The sequence below is a fragment of the Oncorhynchus mykiss genome, chromosome 22 (assembly GCF_057628025.1).
Source record: "Oncorhynchus mykiss isolate SJ-2025 chromosome 22, ASM5762802v1, whole genome shotgun sequence".
NCBI classification, from domain to species: Eukaryota; Metazoa; Chordata; class Actinopteri; order Salmoniformes; family Salmonidae; genus Oncorhynchus; species Oncorhynchus mykiss.
Window position 1 is genome coordinate 21997808 of NC_143043.1, and position 20911 is coordinate 22018718.

Here is a 20911-nt window from a genome sequence, read left to right on the forward strand (position 1 = left end):
ACTCTAACTAACCAGTTATGTTAGCTCAACAATGTGAGGAGAGTTGTAGACACACCCAAGCAGTTTATAAAGACTTTAGTCTTCTTCTTCCTACATAACAGTATTCTCTCTTGAAATCTGATTCCTTGAGTTTCCCAGCCCAGCCTGCCTAGGCTATATGCTATCGAAATCAACACAGGTAGGCTGCAATTGTTTTCAATTATAAACTTGATTCGAGCCCTGAATGCTGATTCGCTGACAGCCGTGGTATATCAGACTGTATACCACAGGTATGACAAAACATGTATTTTTACTGCTCTAATTACATTTGTAACCAGTTTCTAATAGCAATAAGGCACCTCAGGGGATTGTGGTATATGGCCAATATACCACAGCTAAGGGCTGTATCCAGGCACTCCGCATTACGTCGTGCCTATGAACAGCCCTTAGCTGTGGTATATTGGCCATATACCACACCCCTTCGTGCCTTATTGCTTAAATGTATAGCCTGTTTGACTGAAACCTTAGCTTACAGCCCAATACATTTTAAACTACATCTTTAGCTAGTCTACTTAGCATAGAGAAAATAGTCCTCTATATCAAATCAAATCAAATCAAATTTGATTTGTCACATACACATGGTTAGCAGATGTTAATGTGAGTGTAGCGAAATGCTTGTGCTTCTAGTTCCGACAATGCAGTAATAACCAACAAGTAATCTAACTAACAATTCCAAAACTACTGTCTTGTACACAGTGTAAGGGGATAAAGAATATGTACATAAGGATATATGAATGAGTGATGGTACAGAGCAGCATTGGCAAGATACAGTAGATGGTATCGAGTACAGTATATACATATGAGATGAGTATGTAAACAAAGTGGCATAGTTAAAGTGGCTAGTGATACATGTATTACATAAGGATACAGTCGATGGTATAGAGTACAGTATATACGTATGAATATGAGATGAATAATGTAGGGTAAGTAACATTATATAAGGTAGCATTGTTTAAAGTGGCTAGTGATATATTTACATCATTTCCCATCAATTCCCATTATTAAAGTGGCTGGAGTTGAGTCAGTGTCAGTGTGTTGGCAGCAGCCACTCAATGTTAGTGGTGGCTGTTTAACAGTCTGATGGCCTTGAGATAGAAGCTGTTTTTCAGTCTCTCGGTCCCAGCTTTGATGCACCTGTACTGACCTCGCCTTCTGGATGATAGCGGGGTGAACAGGCAGTGGCTCGGGTGGTTGATGTCCTTGATGATCTTTATGGCCTTCCTGTGACATCGGGTGGTATAGGTGTCCTGGAGCGCAGGTAGTTTGCCCCCGGTGATGCGTTGTGCAGACCTCACTACCCTCTGGAGAGCCTTACGGTTGAGGGCGGAGCAGTTGCCGTACCAGACGGTGATACAGCCCGCCAGGATGCTCTCGATTGTGCATCTGTAGAAGTTTGTGAGTGCTTTTGGTGACAAGCCGAATTTCTTCAGCCTCCTGAGGTTGAAGAGGCGCTGCTGCGCATTCTTCACAATGCTGTCTGTGTGAGTGGACCAATTCAGTTTGTCTGTGATGTGTATGCCGAGGAACTTAAAACTTGCTACCCTCTCCACTACTGTTCCATCGATGTGGATAGGGGGGTGTTCCCTCTGCTGTTTCCTGAAGTCCACAATCATCTCCTTAGTTTTGTTGACGTTGAGTGTGAGGTTATTTTCCTGACACCACACTCCAAGGGCCCTCACCTCCTCCCTGTAGGCCGTCTCGTCGTTGTTGGTAATCAAGCCTACCACTGTTGTGTCGTCCGCAAACTTGATGATTGAGTTGGAGGCGTGCGTGGCCACGCAGTCGTGGGTGAACAGGGAGTACAGGAGAGGGCTCAGAACGCACCCTTGTGGGGCCCCAGTGTTGAGGATCAGCGGGGAGGAGATGTTGTTGCCTACCCTCACCACCTGGGGGCGGCCCGTCAGGAAGTCCAGTACCCAGTTGCACAGGGCGGGGTCCCAGACCAATGTCTGTGAGGTCAGAACAACACCCCCCCGCAACTGTTATGCAGTAAAACTTCGCAGTCCCAAGTATTTCTCTGCTGCTGCCAACAACCTTTTATTTTCTGTGATTTAAAAAATAAAATAATTTATGCAGTACTTGGCAACCATAGCTATGAATGCCAAGAAAACTACCTTACTGAAGCAAATACAGTATTCTTCCCATCACTCTCTATTAGTCTCTGCCTAATCGCAGGAATCCTCTCAGGATCCCTCACCCTGTACCCATCTTCCTCTACCACTCTCTTCACCACTTCCGCACCTCAACCTGCCTTTCTCTCACCGGACACCTCCATCATCTCATGTGCTCTTGCACACTTCTCACATCTAGGACTCTTCCACCTACTTACTGCTGCAACATGCCCATAAATTTGACCCATTAAACACCGAAGTATTTCACGGGATAACTCTCACTTCCTAACCTTATCTGCCAAAGATTACAGCAAAACTCAACAGAACAGACAATTTATTTTCCGTTTCCCAACACTCTCCGGCAGGATCTGTGTCGCAACCAGGGTTGGGGAGTAGCGTATTAAAAATGCTTTCACACTTCTTTGTTTTCTCAATGCCATTTAAATCAACATTGAAAAAAGGTGCAAGTTTAAGTTTGTTCCACTTGAGCATGTCTGAGCACAAGTCAGAAACCACCCTGATGACACACCAAATATGTTTGATGGGATCGCTGGAAAAGCTCAGGAATAGGTTTTTGCAACCAGGCTACAGTCCAAGCTATGTCTTACAGTGGTGCGACTGCGGTTGGCATCTAAAGATTAATCAATTTGAATAAATACTTGGAGGTAAGGACAACAGCAGTGGTGTAGTCTAAAGGCGATACGGATATCATTTATTATTGATATCTACATAGCACATTGATGTGAATCACACTGCTGCTCTCTCATTTAGCTATTTGCGCCTAGCTATGGTGGTTGTTGTGGATGACTGTTCACCAATCTAAATGTCTATTTGCTCAATCTAATTCATGCTGATAAAAAAAAAAATCCATAGCCCTAATGGAAACATTAGCAACAACCCGCAGTTTTGATTATTGCAATCTGTAGTTGCTACATCAATTTTTGGATCATTTTTGGATCTCTCTCTCTCTCTATATATATATATATATATATATATATATACATATATATATATATATATATATATACTGTATATACGGTTGATGTCGGAGGTTTACATACACCTTAGCCAAATACATTTAAACTCAGTTTTTCACAATTCCTGAAATGTAATCCTAGTAAAATGCCATGTCTTAGGTCAGTTAGATCACCACTTTATTTTAAGAATGTGAAAAGTCAGAAAAATAGAGAAAATAATTTATTTCAGCTTTAATTTCTTTCATCACATTCCCAGTGGGTCAGAAGTTTACATACACTCGATTGGTATTTGGTAGCATTGCCTTCAAATTGTTTAAGTTGGGTCAAACGTTTCGGGTAACCTTCCACAAGCTTCCCACAATAAGTTGGGTGAATTTTGGCCCCTTCCTCCTGACAGAGCTGATGTAATTGAGTCAGGTATGTAGGCCTCCTTGCTCGCACATGATTTTTCAGTTCTGTCCACAAATTTTCTATAGGATTGAGGTCAGGGCTTCATATGTGGATTTGCCCTTTAAACAGCTGCATATTATCAAGATATCAAAGTGTCACCAACAGAAATATAAACAATAGGCCTATAGCAAATGCAGCACATGGCATTCATTTTTCACATGTAAATATCACTTTTCAGTAGTGCTCAAAGCATGCCATTCCATAAGCGCAGCATTTTTTTCAACTCGAACCAAAATCATAAGCAACAGAGTAGGCCTGGCTAATAAGTCCTTAGTTTTTGGGTTATGCTCAGGTAAAGCAATTTGGGCAACATGGACTTTCAACTGCCTCCAAAGATTGTCTATGGGGTTGAGATCTGGAGACTGGCTAGGCCACTCCAGGATCTTGAAATGCTTCTTATGAAGCCACTCCTTCGTTGCCCGGGCGGTGTGTTTGGGATCATTGTCATGCTGAAAGACCCAGCCACGTCTCATCTTCAATATCCTTGCTGATGGAAGGAGGTTTTCACTCAAATTAATTTCCCACCACCATTTTCAGGATGTTCTGACAACTTCCGGATGTTGCACACCTCGTGAGTCTTGTTTACCACTGGCTGAACATGCACCACAACATCAGGAACTAGCATTAGCCACATACATGGTGGTGGACATGTGTGTTTTATTAACAGTATAGTACGCAAATTTCCCATATTTTGTTCCATAGACGAGCTATTAAATCTAGTTAAGGAGGAAACCGATGCCTTCGCAGCCAGAATAAAGGATGCTTTATGTATGTCAGTCCATGGAGGGGACACGAGTGTATTACCGTCGAGGCTGACAGCGTTGGCACCTAGAGGTAATACGACATCAGGAAGAACTATGCCCACTAGGAGTCTCGGCGCTAGGTATGAGAGAAATTGACACACTGTACATTGTAGAGTTCAAAAACATCGCTAGCCAAACACAACCCGTTCTCGCTAAGCGAGCAATTGAATTAAAGGGCAACTACACCCTCCAAATGTACTGTATTGATTGTTCCCAGACCTCAAACGTGCTCCTGATGTGGTTTAATCATTGTTGTGATTTTGAGAGTGAAAACATGAAAAAACGAGGAAGACTCGAAAACCAGGACAAATTTAACCGGGAAAACAGAATTGACCAAAATAGTGTATTGCAATCTGGGCAGACTGAGTCGACACCTAGAGGTAATACGACATCAGGAAGAACTACGCCTACCAGGACACTCAGCGCTAGGTCTCGGCGATAAATTGAGAACAGCGACACATTTCTAACACTTTGTATTTTTTTGTTGTACACTTTTAACATAGGCTCAGGCCCGGGTGTGAACTCATATCCCAGCTATAATGCCTTGCATTATGCCTGGGAATAAAACACTTCAAGTGTGGCTTAGAGGCAACTTGAATCAAACAAATGCGAGGTATCTTCAAAATACTATTCATATTATGCATGAAACGAACAAAATGTAATCATTTGAATGGGTTATATTGATTAGCCATTGGCTCAACTCGCCAAAGGGCACAATTTACCCCAAAGCAACCATTTTGACTATATTAGCCCACACAGCTACAAGGATAAACTTTCATGATAGGTTTAGGACCTCATCTTGTAGCTTATAGAGACCCCAACTAATGTATGAAACAGTTTTAAGACTATATATTTTGGCTTAGATACAAGCATCATGAAACCTATAACCCAATACATTCATTGAGCTTGATTAATACTTTTTTTTTTACCTCAATTTTTCCATGTGGTTTCTTCCCCCACAGACTCCATATGATGACCTCTTCTTAAATATTTGGTCACATGATTCATTTTGTGTATAGTTTCCTAGAAACAAAGAGTGACTCAACTAAACCTTTGGCACGACTTACCCCACTGTCCCTTACATTTTTGGCTAAACTTTTGAGCAACTGAAATGGTCTATTATTTGTTGTTAAACAACAAATACAGCATGCAATTGGAAAGTTTAGTTTTTGGTGAAGGAATGTGTCCCAAGCAATTCTATGGTGACAGGGCAAAAACTGTACCCTTCTCACCTCCTTCCCTCAGGAGACAGCTCACTGCAGAATGAGTCCACACAGTGCTGCCAGAGTGGTGGTGGTTGGTGCTGGTCTATCAGGCTTATCTGCAGCTTCCACCCTGGTGAAAGCTGGATTTCAGCACATCCAAGTCCTGGAGGCTATGGGCAGGCCCGGAGGCCGGGTCTACACCACAAAACCCTTTGGCCAGAATGTAATTGAGCTGGGGGCCAACTGGATCCACGGTCAGGAGGCCAACCCTCTCTTCCTGCTAGCCCAGGAGCAGGGCCTGCTGCTGGAGGAGAGAGGCTCAGCCAGCATCATGTGCCTGCCAGGCTCTGTCACCCCTAGGGACTACTTCTTCCGGGAAAGCAGGCGACAGCTTCCGGTGGACGAGGTGGAGCAGGTGTGTTCCTTTTTCAGCGGGCTCACCTCCAGGGCCTTCGAATCAGAGTTGGAGCCTAGGCACAGCAGTCAGAGCCTGGGGGGCTACCTGGACGAGGAGTTCGCCCAGTCACCCCTGGCGGCCTTGGAGGACGGCCCGAGGGTATTTGAGTGGTGCAAGAGGAGCGAATGCACGGATGAGGCCAGCTCCTCCCTCTATGAGGTGTCTGCCTCGCAGCTGGGTCACTATGTGGCCTTGGAGGGGGGCTTCTTCAATTCTCTGGGCCCCGGAGGCTATCAGGCCCTAGCAGACACCCTCTTGGACAACCTTCCGCCTGGAGCCTTGCTGTGTGACAGGCCGGTACACAGCATCCACTGGGCCCTGCAGGAGGAGAAGAACCACACCCGTCCAGTCAGAGTGCTGTGCCAGGGGGGCCAGTGCTTCATGGCAGACCACGTCATCGTGACCGTCCCTTTAGGCTTCCTGAAAGAGAATGCAGTGGCCATGTTTGAGCCAGCCCTCCCCAAGTCCAAGGCCGACGCCATTGAGAGACTGGGCTTTGGCACGGTGGACAAGATTTACCTGCGGTTCGAGGACAGGTTCTGGCCCCACGATTGTGCCGGGATCCAGCTGGTGTGGGACGCTGGGCCTGAGGATGAGGAGGTATACCAGCACTCTCAGTCAGAGGGTGGGGCCTGGAGAGACATGTGGTATAAGAAGATCTGTGGCTTTGACACGGTGGCCCGCCATCCCACAGTCCTCTGCGGCTGGATCACAGGCCGGGAGGCCCAACACATGGAGAGCCTGGACGAAAAGATAGTGGGAGAGGTGTGTGTAAGGTGTGTATCAGGTCTACTTATCAATCAGGTGCACAGGTCAAAGGTTCAATCATTGAGTGTGTGGGAGAGAGTTGTGGCCATCATATCTATCTCATCACTGAGATATGTGACATTCATGTTGAACCTTTCACCCTGTCTTTAAGGTGGTGTCTGTAGATGGCCTCAGATTCCATGCTTTTTATGCCCTTAAATACCCTACAATGGTTTACCACACTAATATTTAAGGACATTTTATTCTGCTATTGTTTTGTGCTTGATGACAAAAGTGACTTTGTAAAGAAAACTCTAAGTAAAATAAGCTATTCTTATTTTTAAACAACCTATTTTGCAACATTCAAGCATGAGCTATTGCTCACAAAGCAAAAAAACTGTGTGAGAATGCATGCATGAAGAATTAAATCAGAAACACACAGTCATCACTTTTAATCCCATCATTAGTCAGCTATTCTTTTGGCAAACTGTGTGAGAATGTTCAGGATGAGTAACAATCAGGCTTGTGTTTTGACAGAATGCTTAGGTCCTTCACTGGCTGGTCAGTACCAGAGCCAGCCCAGGTCCTGATGTCCAAGTGGGGGAGTGAGCGTTATGTCCGTGGGTCATATACGTACCCCCCTCCAGGAGTGGACGCTGTGAGGGAACACACAGCCCTGGCAGCCCCTCTTCCTTTGCCCTGTGAGGCTGGAAACTCACAGGCAAAGGTACAGTACATGACGTTCACAACCCTTCCGGAGTGCACATGATTCTGACAACAACTTTCATGTACAGTTGGCAACACTTTAAAATGAAGATAGCTTCTAGTAACATTAAGCATGCTTCTAACTGCTCATTATTGCAATAACTAATATCTTTGACATACCTACTTCCTAATATGTTAGTAAGCATGTACAGTAGTTTGACATGGCTAATATTGGTACACACACAGTCAAGTTTGTAAGTGTATGAACCAGCGATATGTCTCTTAAGTTAGCTAACTTGCATTTGAGACGGCATCAATTAAGCCACGGTATCACTCAGAATGATCTCAGTCAATATTCATTTTATGGTCAGCAAGTAGACCCTTAATCAGATTTTATGGAGGAGATATTTTCGTTCAGTATCTGCAATTGAAGCCAATATCATATACCAAATACCAACCGAGTTGGTGGTGCTTTGTAGACTGTGACCTCTTTTTTTAATGATGCGTTGTAGAATTGCACAATATACACATGTGATTTACAGTAAAGATAATACTCAGGGACCAAAGTTTGTGTGTTTGTGTCTGTCAGTCCTGGGGTCAATTCAGTTTTCAATTTAGTCAGTCAAGTCAGTGAATTAAAATGATATTCATGAAATGGAAATGATCCATTGTTTTCTATGAAGATTTTTCAAATGATGAGTAGAATTTCAACTTACTCCCCGAATTGACCTCTACTCTGGTCTCTGTATGTTCAGCCTCTTCAGGTGCTGTTTGCTGGCGAGGCCACCCACGTGAACTTCTACACCACCACTCATGGGGCCTACATGACGGGCATCAGAGAAGCACAAAGACTCATTGACCATTACTCCGATAGTGAGCCCCGATTCCTCTAACGAGTGATACACAAAACGCCTCATTTACTAAGAACTCTAGCTTGTCAGCAGGTTACTAATACTGATGAAATGACCATGAATTGTTTTCGATATCTAGTAAGCAGCTGCTTGAAATCATTAGCCACTATGAACGGCGCCACTATGGATTCAGCTGTGGACTTTGGTCACCATCATGCGATTGTGTTAAAGTTGAAGTGCTTTGTAATTGTAGTTGTATGTCACAGTATCAGTTCTTTCTTTTAGGGATTGGTTAGCATACTAAGATTGCCTGACTCATAATGTAATGACCTTTTTCCTTTTTTCGTGTAACTTGAAACTGTAGCTGTAATTTTAAATGACACCTTTTTTGTTGTTGACAAATACATTTTTTGTGGGATGAATATATTAATTGGATCCCAATTAGATACGCCACACTGCCATTTGTTTTCACATTAAAATTTGATGCACATATCAGTATGATTCATTATGATTTGCTGAAGGTATTGAAAACACAAACTGGGGAATAGGGTCTTTATTGACTGTCATTGTAGCATTGCAAATGAAGGATCTTCATAGAGATGTATTCATCTGCTTATCCAACATAGCAAAAAACGAAATACCCCAATAGACATCTCCATTTGACAGTCATAATTTCATTGATATGTTACACCTCAACATGTATATTATGAAACACAAAGTACCTACTAATAAACTAAGCCCTTGTGGTCCTCTGAAGATTGCAAATATATTGTTGCAGATATGTTTTCAATATTAAGGCTAATTGTGGACATAAAGTATAGAACCAACATCACATTCTACTTATTTTGAAATGCCTGACAGGCACATTACATATCCAGATATAATTCTGTGACACAAGTAGCAATTCAGGGGGAAAGTGCTGCAAATGAAGCCTATGCTAAATCTCCAATAATAGAATGTGTAGAATCCTTTCTATCAACTACAAATGTCATCTTCATAACTCGATTGCCTACATTTTAACAGCGACATTTCAGAAGCAAGAAAACAAATCATAGATTATTTGCAAGACTAAACCTAAAGGCGCTTTAATATGTTGTTTACAGTTATTTGAGAACGGCCCACTCATTCACACACTCTCTTGGCTAAGAGTAGAAGTGCAAGGCTAGATGACAAAACACGAGGGGCCTCATTTTGAAAGCGCGAAAAAGTGTCAACCATGTCTGAAATACTCCATATACTTTTGTTTTAGTGGGGATCATTTAAAAAGTCATGTCCACGCTAGAGTAATATTTCTGCAGGTCTAAGATGCACAAATAACAGTGCAGATTCAAGATGCAGAATTTCGACCGCTTGCATTCCAAACTTCTTTTGAAATAGAGTTTGAGAAGATTTGACAGTATTACACACTGTCAAAATGAGGCCCACGGTGTAGATATACTCCTAGAATAGACCCTTCTCTTTCTTCATATTCTGCTGCTTCCAGTTGGGCATGGAGTAGAACTCTGCCCTGGACACACCCAGGATCAGAGCAAAGTCATCATTGGAAAGATGCTCCTGGAAAAGATAAAGGTATGGTATAGTACATGTTGGCAGCTACTCTGAAATACAGACTGAAGAGAGACCAATCATGGAGTTCCAAGGGTGTAGTTTACCTCTTTCTTGGTGGGGTCAACCCCTTCGGGCAGGTCCTCTGTCTGGCAGTTCAACAGCTTGTCTGCAGGGAAGGTGGCCTGAACGGTAGGTTGCAACAGTGGTATTCCAGTGTTCTTGGAGTTATTCTGAGTGGAATTGGATGTGGTCCTCTCCTTTAGCCACAAACAGACAAAGACCATTCCTTTAACCGTTGCAGAAAATCATATCTGACTGGTTTCTGTGACAATGCCATCATTTTTCCTAAATGGCTAGGCTAGGTTAAAACACCAGGTCAACTGGTGTCTAGACCTTTCGGCCACTCTGTCGGTGGACATTGTTTTCCGTGAGTCAGATTAACACTTAAATACATTTCCAGTTGCATACTGTAGATGCACAGCATTTGTAAAGAATGCTTACATGAGAACAGTTTCGTGAATCAGATTATGTTAGTGCTTGAGAGAGAGTAGACTCACCACCGTGATCTGGATGATGTCAGTGGCATCTCCAAGCTCAGCCTTCAATTCTTGGTAGGACTTCCCTCCCTGTGGACATAATAATCAGCTTGTTTAAATCAATATTTTGTGCCCCGAGTAAACACATTTTGGTAACACTTGAAACCAACAGGTGTAATGCATTATGATGCAGTTATAATGCATTGTTAGACTTGTTATAAGCACATGACCCTGCTACAATGTGTATTATTATCTCATAATTACTCATTCTTGCTACATACACTCCACATGTGTGGGTCCCAGGCGTGGAACCAGCCAGTGAAGGTGGGAGGCTCAAAGCCCTGTTTGATCATCACGATGGGGGTGTCTACATCCCGACCCCCTGGGTGGGACTTCAGGTATTCTTGTGCCGTGGGGACCACGTTGTCCTTCTCTATTTGATTGGCTCCCTTGCCGATCCACAGGAACACCTGAGTAAGAAGAGGTCAAGGGTTTGTAAGGAAGGATGTCCTCTCAGGACGGCTTGTGTTTTACAAGAACCAGACCTCCAGACCGTAGATTGATAGTGGCCACCAAAGGACAGTACAGTAGTAGCCTGGAACCCAAACTGTAACCATGGGGAAACAGGGTAAATCAGTTTGGACTCCAGGCACAACCGATTGGCAAGTTGTACTGCAAATTGAGAAATCAGGTGACTAAACTGAATAAAAATAATAAGAAACTATACTATGAAACAAATATAAATGATGTAAAGAGTGATAGTAAAAATGCTTTGTAGCACTTTAAATGAAATGTTGGGCAGAAAGGCAAACTCAGCTCCATCATTCATTGAATCAGATGGCTCATTCATCACAAAACCCACTGATATTGCCAACTACTTTAAAATGTTTTTTTTCATTGGCAAGATTAGCAAACTTAGGCATGACATGCCAGCAACAAATGCTGATTCTACACTTTCAAGTATAACTGAACAAATTATGAAAGACAAGCATTGCAATTTTGAATTCTATTAAGTGAGTGCAGAAGAGGTGATTACATTATTTTTTTTGTCTATCCACAATTGACAAGCCGCCGGGATCTGACAACTTTGATAGAAAATTACTGAGGATGATAGCGGACAATATTGTCACTCTTTATGGAATAGCAGGTACTGTGAAGTGCCATACACACAGGTACAGACACATGGCATACGCACACAAACGCTAGCACACTCACTCTACACACAAGTTCATTGCAATATTGTTGTATGGTGGCATTATACATTTTCTATTGTAGATACGTAGTGGTGTAATGTTATATGATGTACTATGATGTACTTAATTTGTGATGTAAATGCCTTAATGAAAGAGTGGAAGAGTACCTTGGAAGAGTACCTTGGCAGCAGCTAATGGAGATCCCTAATAAATACAAATAGGCCCTCACCATGTCCCATATGTCCAGCAACATGATGTCATCTTCGTCCAGGTCGTCCTGGTTGAAGTTGGTGATCTCCGTGGCCAGGAAGCGGCCTGTCTGATTGGAGCACTCGAAGAGACGTGGGGTGATATTTGTGTGCTCTTCCTGAAGCCTTGGCAGAGACCACAGACGGATCAGGAAGAAGGCATCAAAAAAAGGGATGTAATTTTCAGTTGTAAACAATGATTTTCTGAGTTCATTAATAAAACAAGTTAAAATCTGCTAACTGAATTCAGATGAACAGGGCCCTAAGGTAACTATAAAACCAAGGGATCAAGTGTAGTACCTCTTGCTGTCGGCATACTGGGACTTGCCTCCGAGATTGACCCAGAAGTGAGCCGGCTCCTGGCCCTCTGCAATGACCTGTTTTTCCCTCCTGGAGATGATGTCTGCCAGGGATTTGCCCATCTCTCGCTCATCGCCACTGCAGCCCTGCAAGGGATGAGAGTCATACCTGTCGCATAACTAGGTAAAGCACTGCCCTTGAACTCAGGGACATCAGACACCCATTATTTTAGAGGGGGCACGAAGTATGTGCAATTTTCAAACACCTGAATCATCCTTTTCCTTCAATCTAGAGCCATAATCGCCTAATTCTATGTAAAAATATGTATATACCTGTTTAATTTTTTATTAATCATGCACATTGATTATTTAGGATATTTTATGATTTGGGAGTTTAGTACAACTGCCACACTAGTATATAGTATCATAACCCAATAACCTTTAGTACATTTAGTCATTTCTTGCTTATCTAAAAAAATAAACATTCCTTGTACTTTTTGGCTGGTCCAATCATTGTGCCCCTCCACCCAAATACCGCTGACAGATCTTTTTTATAGATAATTATGATAACATTTGGGCTTAAAAATAAAGTTTCGGAATTAGCATCAGAATTTTTCAAAAAACTGGGCAAATCTGAGGGGGCATGACGCCACTGCTTGTACTCTCCTCATCAATGCTTAGCTGGAGACCTGTTACTCTGCTTAACCTGGATTACAAGGTTATGGCATTTTTGCTGCTTACCTTTCCGTACCACAGATAGCAGCAAGTGTCAGTGCTGAGCACAAAGACATCGTTGGAGTTGAGGGACGAAGAGCGTGCCGGCACTTCAATGGCGCGGGTGTTGAACTCGTTGGTGCCGTGGATGTGGAAGAGACGAACTGCCGGCTGGACATGTTTAGAGTTGACTCTGGAGCTCCCCTCCTGCAAACCATGATTACAATCGCATGATTACAGACAATCATTATGAGATTCCAATGAGAATCTTTTAAGACGATAGATTTGAAACATTCCAAGAATTTCCTTGAAAAGTAATTGACAAAGGAACACATGGAGAGGGCTTACCTCATAGACCACCATCTTGCCCTTGAATATGGCCATGAGGTGGAGTGGTTCTTTCCCCATGGGCACTCGGACCTGAACTGGCTCCCCGTTGTACTGCCGGTCGATGTTCACGGCTTGGAAAGCAGAGGCAGCTAGCTCTCCCGTGGTCGCATGACGACCCTATTTGCACATCAAACACATCCTAGTTATCTATCTGCATAGGTTGCAGAAAGCAAGCCAGAGACTAAGTCACGAAATTAAGCTCTTCTCGTATCAACATTTTCTGGTATTAACAAAAGCTTGATTGCCAAGCAGAAAAAGAGCTATGTCATACAGGGAATGGTGGCTAGCAGGGTGTTCTGACCTGCCACATGTATAGCATGTAGTGACTCCTGTTGCTGACTTCATATTTGTAGAGGATGAGATAGCAGTCGCCTCCATAGAAGTGGCCCAACCACTTCCTGTCCACAGGCACCAGCTCACTGTCCTCTAACCTCCACACCTGGTTGGAGGAAAATAGGACATATTGGTGTCCATTGGATGTATAGTTTAAAGGGGAGGATTATGAATCATTATTGTGTCAAAGCTAGTTATAACAGGATGTGACAGAAGAATTCTTGTTACCAACCAACCTCTGCTTCGCCTGTTCCGTCGTCCACCATTTTCTGCTGGGCAGCCAGGTCAGGCCTTGCATGCATGGAAGTTGCATCAAACTTGATCTGCTCAACCTTGGCTGCATTGTCAAGAAAACACATTTTTTTTTACCAGTGAATACTGAGTGCTTAGTTTCATTAGTCAAGTTGAGAAATACAGTTGAAGTCAGAAGTTCAAGTCATTTTTCAACCACTCCACACATTTCTTGTTAACAAACTATAGTTTTGGCAAGTCGGTCAGGACATCTACTTTGTGCATGATACAAGTCATTTTTCCAACAATTGTTTACAGACAGATTATTTCACTTATAATTCACTGTATCACAATTCCAGTGAGTCAGAAGTTTACATACACTAAGTTAACTGTGCCTTTAAACAGCTTGGAAAATTCCAGAAAATGATGTCATGGCTTTAGAAGATTCTGATAGGCTAATTGACATCATTTGAGTTTTACTGTGCATTGAGTGTATATCCAGTGTGACTTGCTCACCAATTTTCCCTGTGCTGCTTGTGGTGCCCATCCCCACAGTCTGACCCTTCACGGTCCACCTCTGGAAAAGCTGCTTGAATACGGCAGACTCAGCACCATCATTTACCATCTCGATGTAGGTGGAGATAGGGTAGCCCTTCGCCTTCTTGTATGCCTAGAATTCCAAGATTTTAGATTTTAAAATACAGATGTGGGATCTTAATTTGATCACTATTTTGTTGATGAAAATGTATCAACCCCTAAAATCATTGCATTCACATTTCACATTTCTTGTTGCTGCAGGATTATTTTCCAAACTGGCTCAAATTAAAATTGTACATCTGTAGGGATCACATGGAATGTAATTCCTGTGCTTTGTTTATTTTTCCTTTTGCTAGGAACATACCAAAGTATTCATAGATTAGAATGTTATAGATATATGGGTGTCAGAGAGAGTGGGTAAATCATTGAGTGGAGCTTAAGATCCAGGACCAGAATAAGTGTCTCAGGGGTTCAGCTGGTTTTCAGGGTTAACTTGTTTGGGTATTTGTTATATGGGATGTACAAACCGAGGGTGTCTGATATTTTAGGACCCCCTATAACAGTCAGTCTGAATTCCCCTAAAAAGCCTATAGGGGACAGCAAAGGGGTATCAAAACCATTGTGAAACTAATATGTGTCGAGGCGCGGCTCACTTCTGCTTTATCCAAAGACTCAGACCGCTCTGTCTTCGAAGCCTTTTTTCCTTTCCAGATAAAGATTCGTGTACCACCTTGATCCAACAGAAAGCAGTCCTGTGAAATTAGTAGATATAGATTAGATGTCTCATGTATGAAATTACATTTATTTATACCTCTACTGCCCAGCAAAGAGGTTTACTGTTTTCCTGAGTGCCAGTACTGCATTATTCACTTCTGTACATAGGGACAATTATTATGTGGCATACTGAGAATGTCTGTAACAATCCCAACAGATTAATTTTCACTGCGCTAAAAATGAGAACCAATTACTATGAGAACCAGTTACTGTAATCCTCAATTTTCATGTGAGCCTCATTTCTCATGGTTTTAAACCACATCAGTGTTGGCTACTGAAATACTTAAACGCAGACAGACAGTGGATTTATTTTCTGTGTACCCCTTGTAATCTAGATGTATTAGTATTAGAAGTTTGGCTAATTTTGACTGTTGAGACCACATGCAAGCCCTCAAGGGGAAGCATGTTTGTCTCTGTTCGGTGTCACAGGGCAGAAATAGTCTCTCTTTCAGTTCTCATTAAAACATCACAGAACTAGTGTAAAACTTACACATACTTATCTCTCTCAGTTTACACATTTCGCAGAAGGATCTTTATCATTATCCTTATCATCTTCTCATTCTTGTATGAACCTGATCATTTTATTAGGCTTAAGCTCCGTCAATATAATTTAATAGCACACGCCCAAATACTGTACTTTGAATTCTGGATACAATTTTGCTTGAGTAGACAAGTGGCAACAACGTGCACTTTAAACCCCTTCTCCTTTAACATGCCGCCTCCCCTTTCCCTGATTGGGGAATCACCTCGTGATTCAACAGGTCCTGAGTCAGAGGCTTCACTGCCACTTCCTGCACCACAAGGTTCCCCTGGGCATCTGAGATACTGCACAGAACAAACAGAATGTTACACATCATTTTTTAAAATAATTCTGGAAGAAAAATGGCCAGCTCTCAGTAGCTAGTTCACATCTGCTACAGTACATGTCAATGACAGGTCATAAGAGCTTATCATGTCTATGACAGGTCATAAGGAGGTTATAGATATCCCTGAGGTCATGTCAGTGGTCAGCACTCACTGAAAGAGCTTCACGCTGGACTTCAGCTTTTGGTCGACGATGTTGTCAGGTGCGATGCAGTCCCTGATGTCCCGTCTTGTCTCTCCTAGGTGCTGTTTCATCAGCTTCATGGCCTCCTCTGAAGACTTCTCGTCGTCCCCTTCCACCACGCTCACCTGTGCCCGTCCCCCTCTCTCCCTGTCACGGATGTCTTTGGCTAGAGTCATCCCCTGCAGAGAAAAACAAACGTGACAATATCCACCAATCATACCATCACCAGGGGACAAGGGCGCTCTGGAATGCTAGTTTTTAGCTGATGCTTTTATCCAAAGCACCTTGAGTGCAGGGGCAGTACTTTACAATCAAACCCACCACGCTCTACCTTATTGAGCCATTAGAACCACACTTCTTTCTTAGTTGTAACCGATGTGAAATGGTTAGCTAGTTAGCGGTGGTGCGCGCTAATAGCATTTTAATCGGTGACGTCCCTTGCTCTGAGACCTTGAAGTAGTGGTTCCCCTTGCTCTGCAAGGGCCGCGGCTTTTGTGGAGCGATGGGTAACGATGCTTCGTGGGTGACTGTTGTCTGTGTGCAGAGGGTCCCTGGTTCGAGCCCGAGGAGAGGGACGGAAGCTATACTGTTACATTGGTGCCGTGACCCGGATCACTGGTTGCTACGGAAAAGGGGGTTGAGTGTAACCGATGTGAAATGGCTAGCTAGTTAGCGGTGGTGCGCGCTAATAGCGTTTCAATCGGTGACGTCACTTACTCTGAGACCTTGAAGTAGTGGTTTCCCTTGCTCTGCAAGGGCCGTGGCTTTTGTGGAGCGATGGGTAACGATGCTTTGTGGGTGACTGTTGTCTGTGTGCAGAGGTTCCCTGGTTCGAGCCCGGGTAGGGGTGAGGAGAGGGACGGAAGCTATACTGTTACACTTTCCATGCTGGAAGCGTTAGGTTTAGAGGCAGAGGTCTTCCTACATAGGGGCCCTTGTTTGAATACTTAAAAAAATGCACCCGTCCTCACTTCTCTTCCTTATGGTTATCACTGACGTGACGTGCTTGGAGGTGTGAAAGCAATTTGGTTGAACCCCTGCTTTCACTTATCTCTCATTCATGATGCACCAAAGTAAAAACAAAGTACCACCGCTCCACAGTTTCACTTCATTAAAACTTTGGGTGGTAAAATGGGGTGGCAGGTAGCCTAGTGGTTAGAGTGTTGGGCCTGTAACCAAAAGGTTGCTAGATCGAATTCCCGAGCTAACAAGGTACAAATCTGTTGTTCTGTCCCTGAACAAGGCAGTTAACCCACGGTTCCTAGGCTGTTATTGTAAATAAGAATTGGTTCTTAACTGACTTGCCTGGTTAAATAAAAAATTCTTGAAGCACAGACAGGAACTAAACTCTGACGAGATCTGTCCATTTTGCTCGCAGCGTTTAGACAACGAAAATGTCACCCGTAAAGTTCTGTTAAAGTAGTATTGCGGTAGTATCTCTATGGCTGTGGTCGAAAATGTCTCATTACCTTGAGTTTTTCCATGCGGTTGCTCTTGGGTCCGTTCCACTGGATGATGAGGTTGCCCAGGTCCAGCAGGAACACATCCCCCTTGTTGAAGCTGCTCCAGCTCATGTCCACCTGTTCTCAAGGATGGATTGATGATGATGGAAAGGGGGATGATGGGATGGAAAGGGGGATGGATGGTGATGGAAAGGGGGATTGATGTTGATGGAAAGGGGGATTGATGTTGATGGAAAGGGGGATTGATAGGGATGGAAAGGGGGATTGATAGGGATGGAAAGGGGGATTGATGATGATGGAAAGGGGGATTGATGGGGATGGAAAGGGGATTGATGATGATGGAAAGGGGGATTGATGGGGATGGAAAAGACACAGATGAATTCCGTAATAATGTTGATAAAAAAATCTGATAAAAAATGAATACAAATGCTATAAGTAGGGAAATTGTTGGCTCACTGGGAATTGAATATCCAACTAGTCAGTGACAACTGTATGGAGTTGGGAGTTTGTGACAGTGACTTTGTGAGATTATTACAGTATTACAGACATTATGTCCTGGGATTTCCTATGATATTTTATGTAGAAACCTTATCTTCTAAAGACTCTTGTGTCGCACTTAAGCATCGTAGAATATCAGTGGGAGTCTCAGATTTTTATAGATAGATTTTAATAGTTTGTAGCTCCAATCATTTGGACTCCACAGATGTTGCTGTAAAAAGACCTGGCACCGGGACCCTTTGGAATACTCCCTTGTTTCACAAACACCACTCTAGCACAGCCCCCGTTAATCACACAGAATGGTTGGTATCTGTGGATGCAGATGAACTTGTACCAATGGTACAACCCAGAAGTCTGTAGCTACATTTTTTGGGAAAAAGGGGTTAGAAGTCTAAAACGCACCGGCATTATGGGGTACTCGTTGGGTTAACAATATCTTCCTTATTCTACTCAGCTTTCACAATTAGTAGTATGTCTGAGTTGAACATTGAAGGTAGACTCAGCGATATGACATAGATGCAGAAAATAAACAGCATAATGGGTCAATTTCCGCAAACAACTAATAGGCTCAACTTCTCTGCTGTTTTTGTCCCGCTGTACACAGCGTGAAGCGAGGTGCTGCTTGTCGCAATGTCATTTGGCTGAGTCAACCTTTAACCTTGGAATTTTTGTAATGGATAAGGCACGTCAGTGTAATTTCTTGATAGGCTTTCTTGTGATTATGTCAGTGAGGAGCTACACGGTAGCCAGTGGCGCAGCAAATGTGACTAATGATTGATGCACTTGAACTTAAGTTCAATCCGCTGTACATGAAGTGTTTTGCATTTGTTCCGAGGCAGAAAAGGAAGTGACATGCACCGGCTGAGCTGTTTCTAGTCAAGTCAAATTGAAGAAGAAAATATGGTAACTGAAGTAGACATCCTAGTCAGGGGCAGAGCAGAGGCTGTGAAGGCACAAGGGTCACTGTTGGCTTGAGCTTTCTCACCTCTCCAGCCACCACATGCTTTTTTCCCTTGACATGGAGCAGGCGACGGATGTTGTAGGTGTTGGTCTCCACCTGCTTCATCCCAGATGCCACGCCGCCCTTCTTGTAGCTGCAGAAAAACATGCGCAAGAAATTTTGTCAGATGGAACCATTTCTGTTGTTATTTGGCAATTACCAGGATTGTATTCATTAGCGCAAATTTCAGCAAAAGGTTTTGAAACAAAAATGTGTTTTTCTTATTGGACATCTTCAGGTAGATCCCTTCCCGTTTCAGCCTGTTTGTCTCTACTCGTTTCCTAGTGAATACACCTCTGATGCTTCTGAAACCCATTACATGTTAGGTACGTCACCACAAGGTTAAGCCAACATGGTGGCTTATTTGAGTGATGAGTTGGAGGAACTTAAGTTGCTTGTCTCTAGTGTAAATAGTGACGTTGCATTGGATACATGTGAGCTGCTGCTAATTTGTCTGTGTTCAATGGGAATCATTGTATCAGAGCTGTTCCTTTTCTTTCCATGCAGTAGGCAGGTGTAGGGTGTGGACTACATAGCTCACATGATGCCCTGTTTGAAGTATCCACGGAAGGTGTCGCTCTCATAGCCCTGCGCCTCGCGGTGCTGCACAGCCACACCCCCCAGGTGCTCGTCCATCATGGTGGTGTAGATGGCCGCCGCCCCCTGCTCGTCGTTGGAGGTGTCCTTTCCGAGCCAAAAGTGGATGTCGTAGGTGAATGAGCTGTTCATCTTATTGGTCTACGAGATCAGACAGAGAGAGACATGATGTTACTGGGATGTCACTGTATGTATTATTTTGGGTGCATCATAACGTTGCATTGATTACTTACGTATAGAATGATATAGCTGTCTCCTTCATAGAAATTTCCATATGCTTTAGAAGGGAAAGGCACCATCTCCAAGGCCTGACCAATTGGAAAATTGGAACCAGTTCAATTGCATTTCATTTCATTGTGTGAGAAAAAGTTTGATAATTAACCTAAATTGTTATTTACATGTTCGGCATATTCATTATGTAGTGATGACAAAGGAAACATGTGCTGTTCTCTCACCTCTATCCTCCATATCTGCAGCCCTGGCGTGGTTTTATTGAGGACTTTTGCAACTTGGGTTTTGACCTCGATCTGTGGCATGGTGCCAGATTCAGCTTGGAGAAGATACCTAGAGGGAAGGGGGTGTGGGGGGGGGGGGGGAAGTAGATTCAATGTATTCCTTTGTACTGGATGCCCTTTGTGTGCACACGCTTGTGTGTGGGCCTAATCAGAGCCCCACCTGTTTTGAGCCCCACATTTTTTGAAAAATAAATAAATAAATGTATTGTTTTCTTTTGGGGGGGTGGCTTGTCTGTTTTTCAGTCATTATTTTGGCATTAATACATATCTCATATTAGTTTGCAAACAATGTATAAAAAAAGTATATATATAATTCAGCTAATAAAGCTGCATACAAACATGGTCTCTTTTTTGTTTTTTTGAGTAAGGCAGCTCCAAAATGCAGGCGTTTCAGCCTAGCTCAGTACTTTCTGTGGTGGGGTGATCCAGCAGAAAATATGAGCATTGCGCCTTGATTGGCTCAGTTTTCTGTCACTCATGGAGACAGTACGTCATCACCAAGTTTAAGTCCTTAGTAAGGGTAGACATCCAGAATTTCAGCCCTTTGGGTCCTGCCATAGAGTTATGTTACAAGTGCCCTTTCAAGAAGGCTCAAGGTCATTGGCCACAGATAAAATGATGTCAAATCAGGTAATATGCACA

General features: G+C 43.2%; 2 protein-coding genes across 7 annotated transcripts in view; one reads left to right on the top strand and one right to left on the bottom strand.

Annotated features, from left to right (window-relative positions):
* Positions 1-9110, top strand: zgc:66484 (spermine oxidase). 4 transcript variants are annotated; one of them, XM_021579241.3, is made up of 4 exons: positions 1-178; positions 5626-6818; positions 7327-7516; positions 8250-8840. In XM_021579241.3, the coding sequence occupies exons 1-4, from the start codon at positions 158-160 to the stop codon at positions 8385-8387; spliced, it is 1542 nt and encodes a 513-aa protein (XP_021434916.1). In that variant the 5' UTR covers positions 1-157; the 3' UTR covers positions 8388-8840. The 4 variants fall into 4 exon arrangements, with proteins under 4 accessions (XP_021434916.1, XP_021434918.1, XP_036814834.1 ...); XM_021579243.3 differs by lacking the exon at positions 1-178 and adding an exon at positions 3978-4148 and having other exon boundaries at positions 8250-9110; XM_036958939.2 differs by lacking the exon at positions 1-178 and adding an exon at positions 3984-4460.
* Positions 8884-20911, bottom strand: part of vil1 (villin 1) — a 25297-nt gene continuing 13269 nt past the window's right edge. For all 3 annotated transcript variants that reach the window (XM_090215724.1, XM_021579239.3, XM_021579240.3), the window contains exons 2-20: positions 20210-20318; positions 19988-20062; positions 19699-19895; positions 19143-19251; positions 17666-17776; positions 16167-16375; positions 15895-15973; positions 15028-15126; positions 14354-14507; positions 13843-13943; positions 13575-13712; positions 13232-13390; positions 12911-13090; positions 12171-12316; positions 11852-11996; positions 10711-10899; positions 10451-10519; positions 9998-10150; positions 8884-9899 (exon numbers count right to left, since the gene is read on the bottom strand). In XM_090215724.1, coding sequence (XP_090071850.1) covers positions 9786-9899; positions 9998-10150; positions 10451-10519; positions 10711-10899; positions 11852-11996; positions 12171-12316; positions 12911-13090; positions 13232-13390; positions 13575-13712; positions 13843-13943; positions 14354-14507; positions 15028-15126; positions 15895-15973; positions 16167-16375; positions 17666-17776; positions 19143-19251; positions 19699-19895; positions 19988-20062; positions 20210-20290 — 2508 coding nt within the window. In that variant the 5' untranslated portion in view covers positions 20291-20318 and the 3' untranslated portion in view covers positions 8884-9785. The remainder of the gene's footprint in view (positions 9900-9997; positions 10151-10450; positions 10520-10710; positions 10900-11851; positions 11997-12170; positions 12317-12910; positions 13091-13231; positions 13391-13574; positions 13713-13842; positions 13944-14353; positions 14508-15027; positions 15127-15894; positions 15974-16166; positions 16376-17665; positions 17777-19142; positions 19252-19698; positions 19896-19987; positions 20063-20209; positions 20319-20911) is intronic.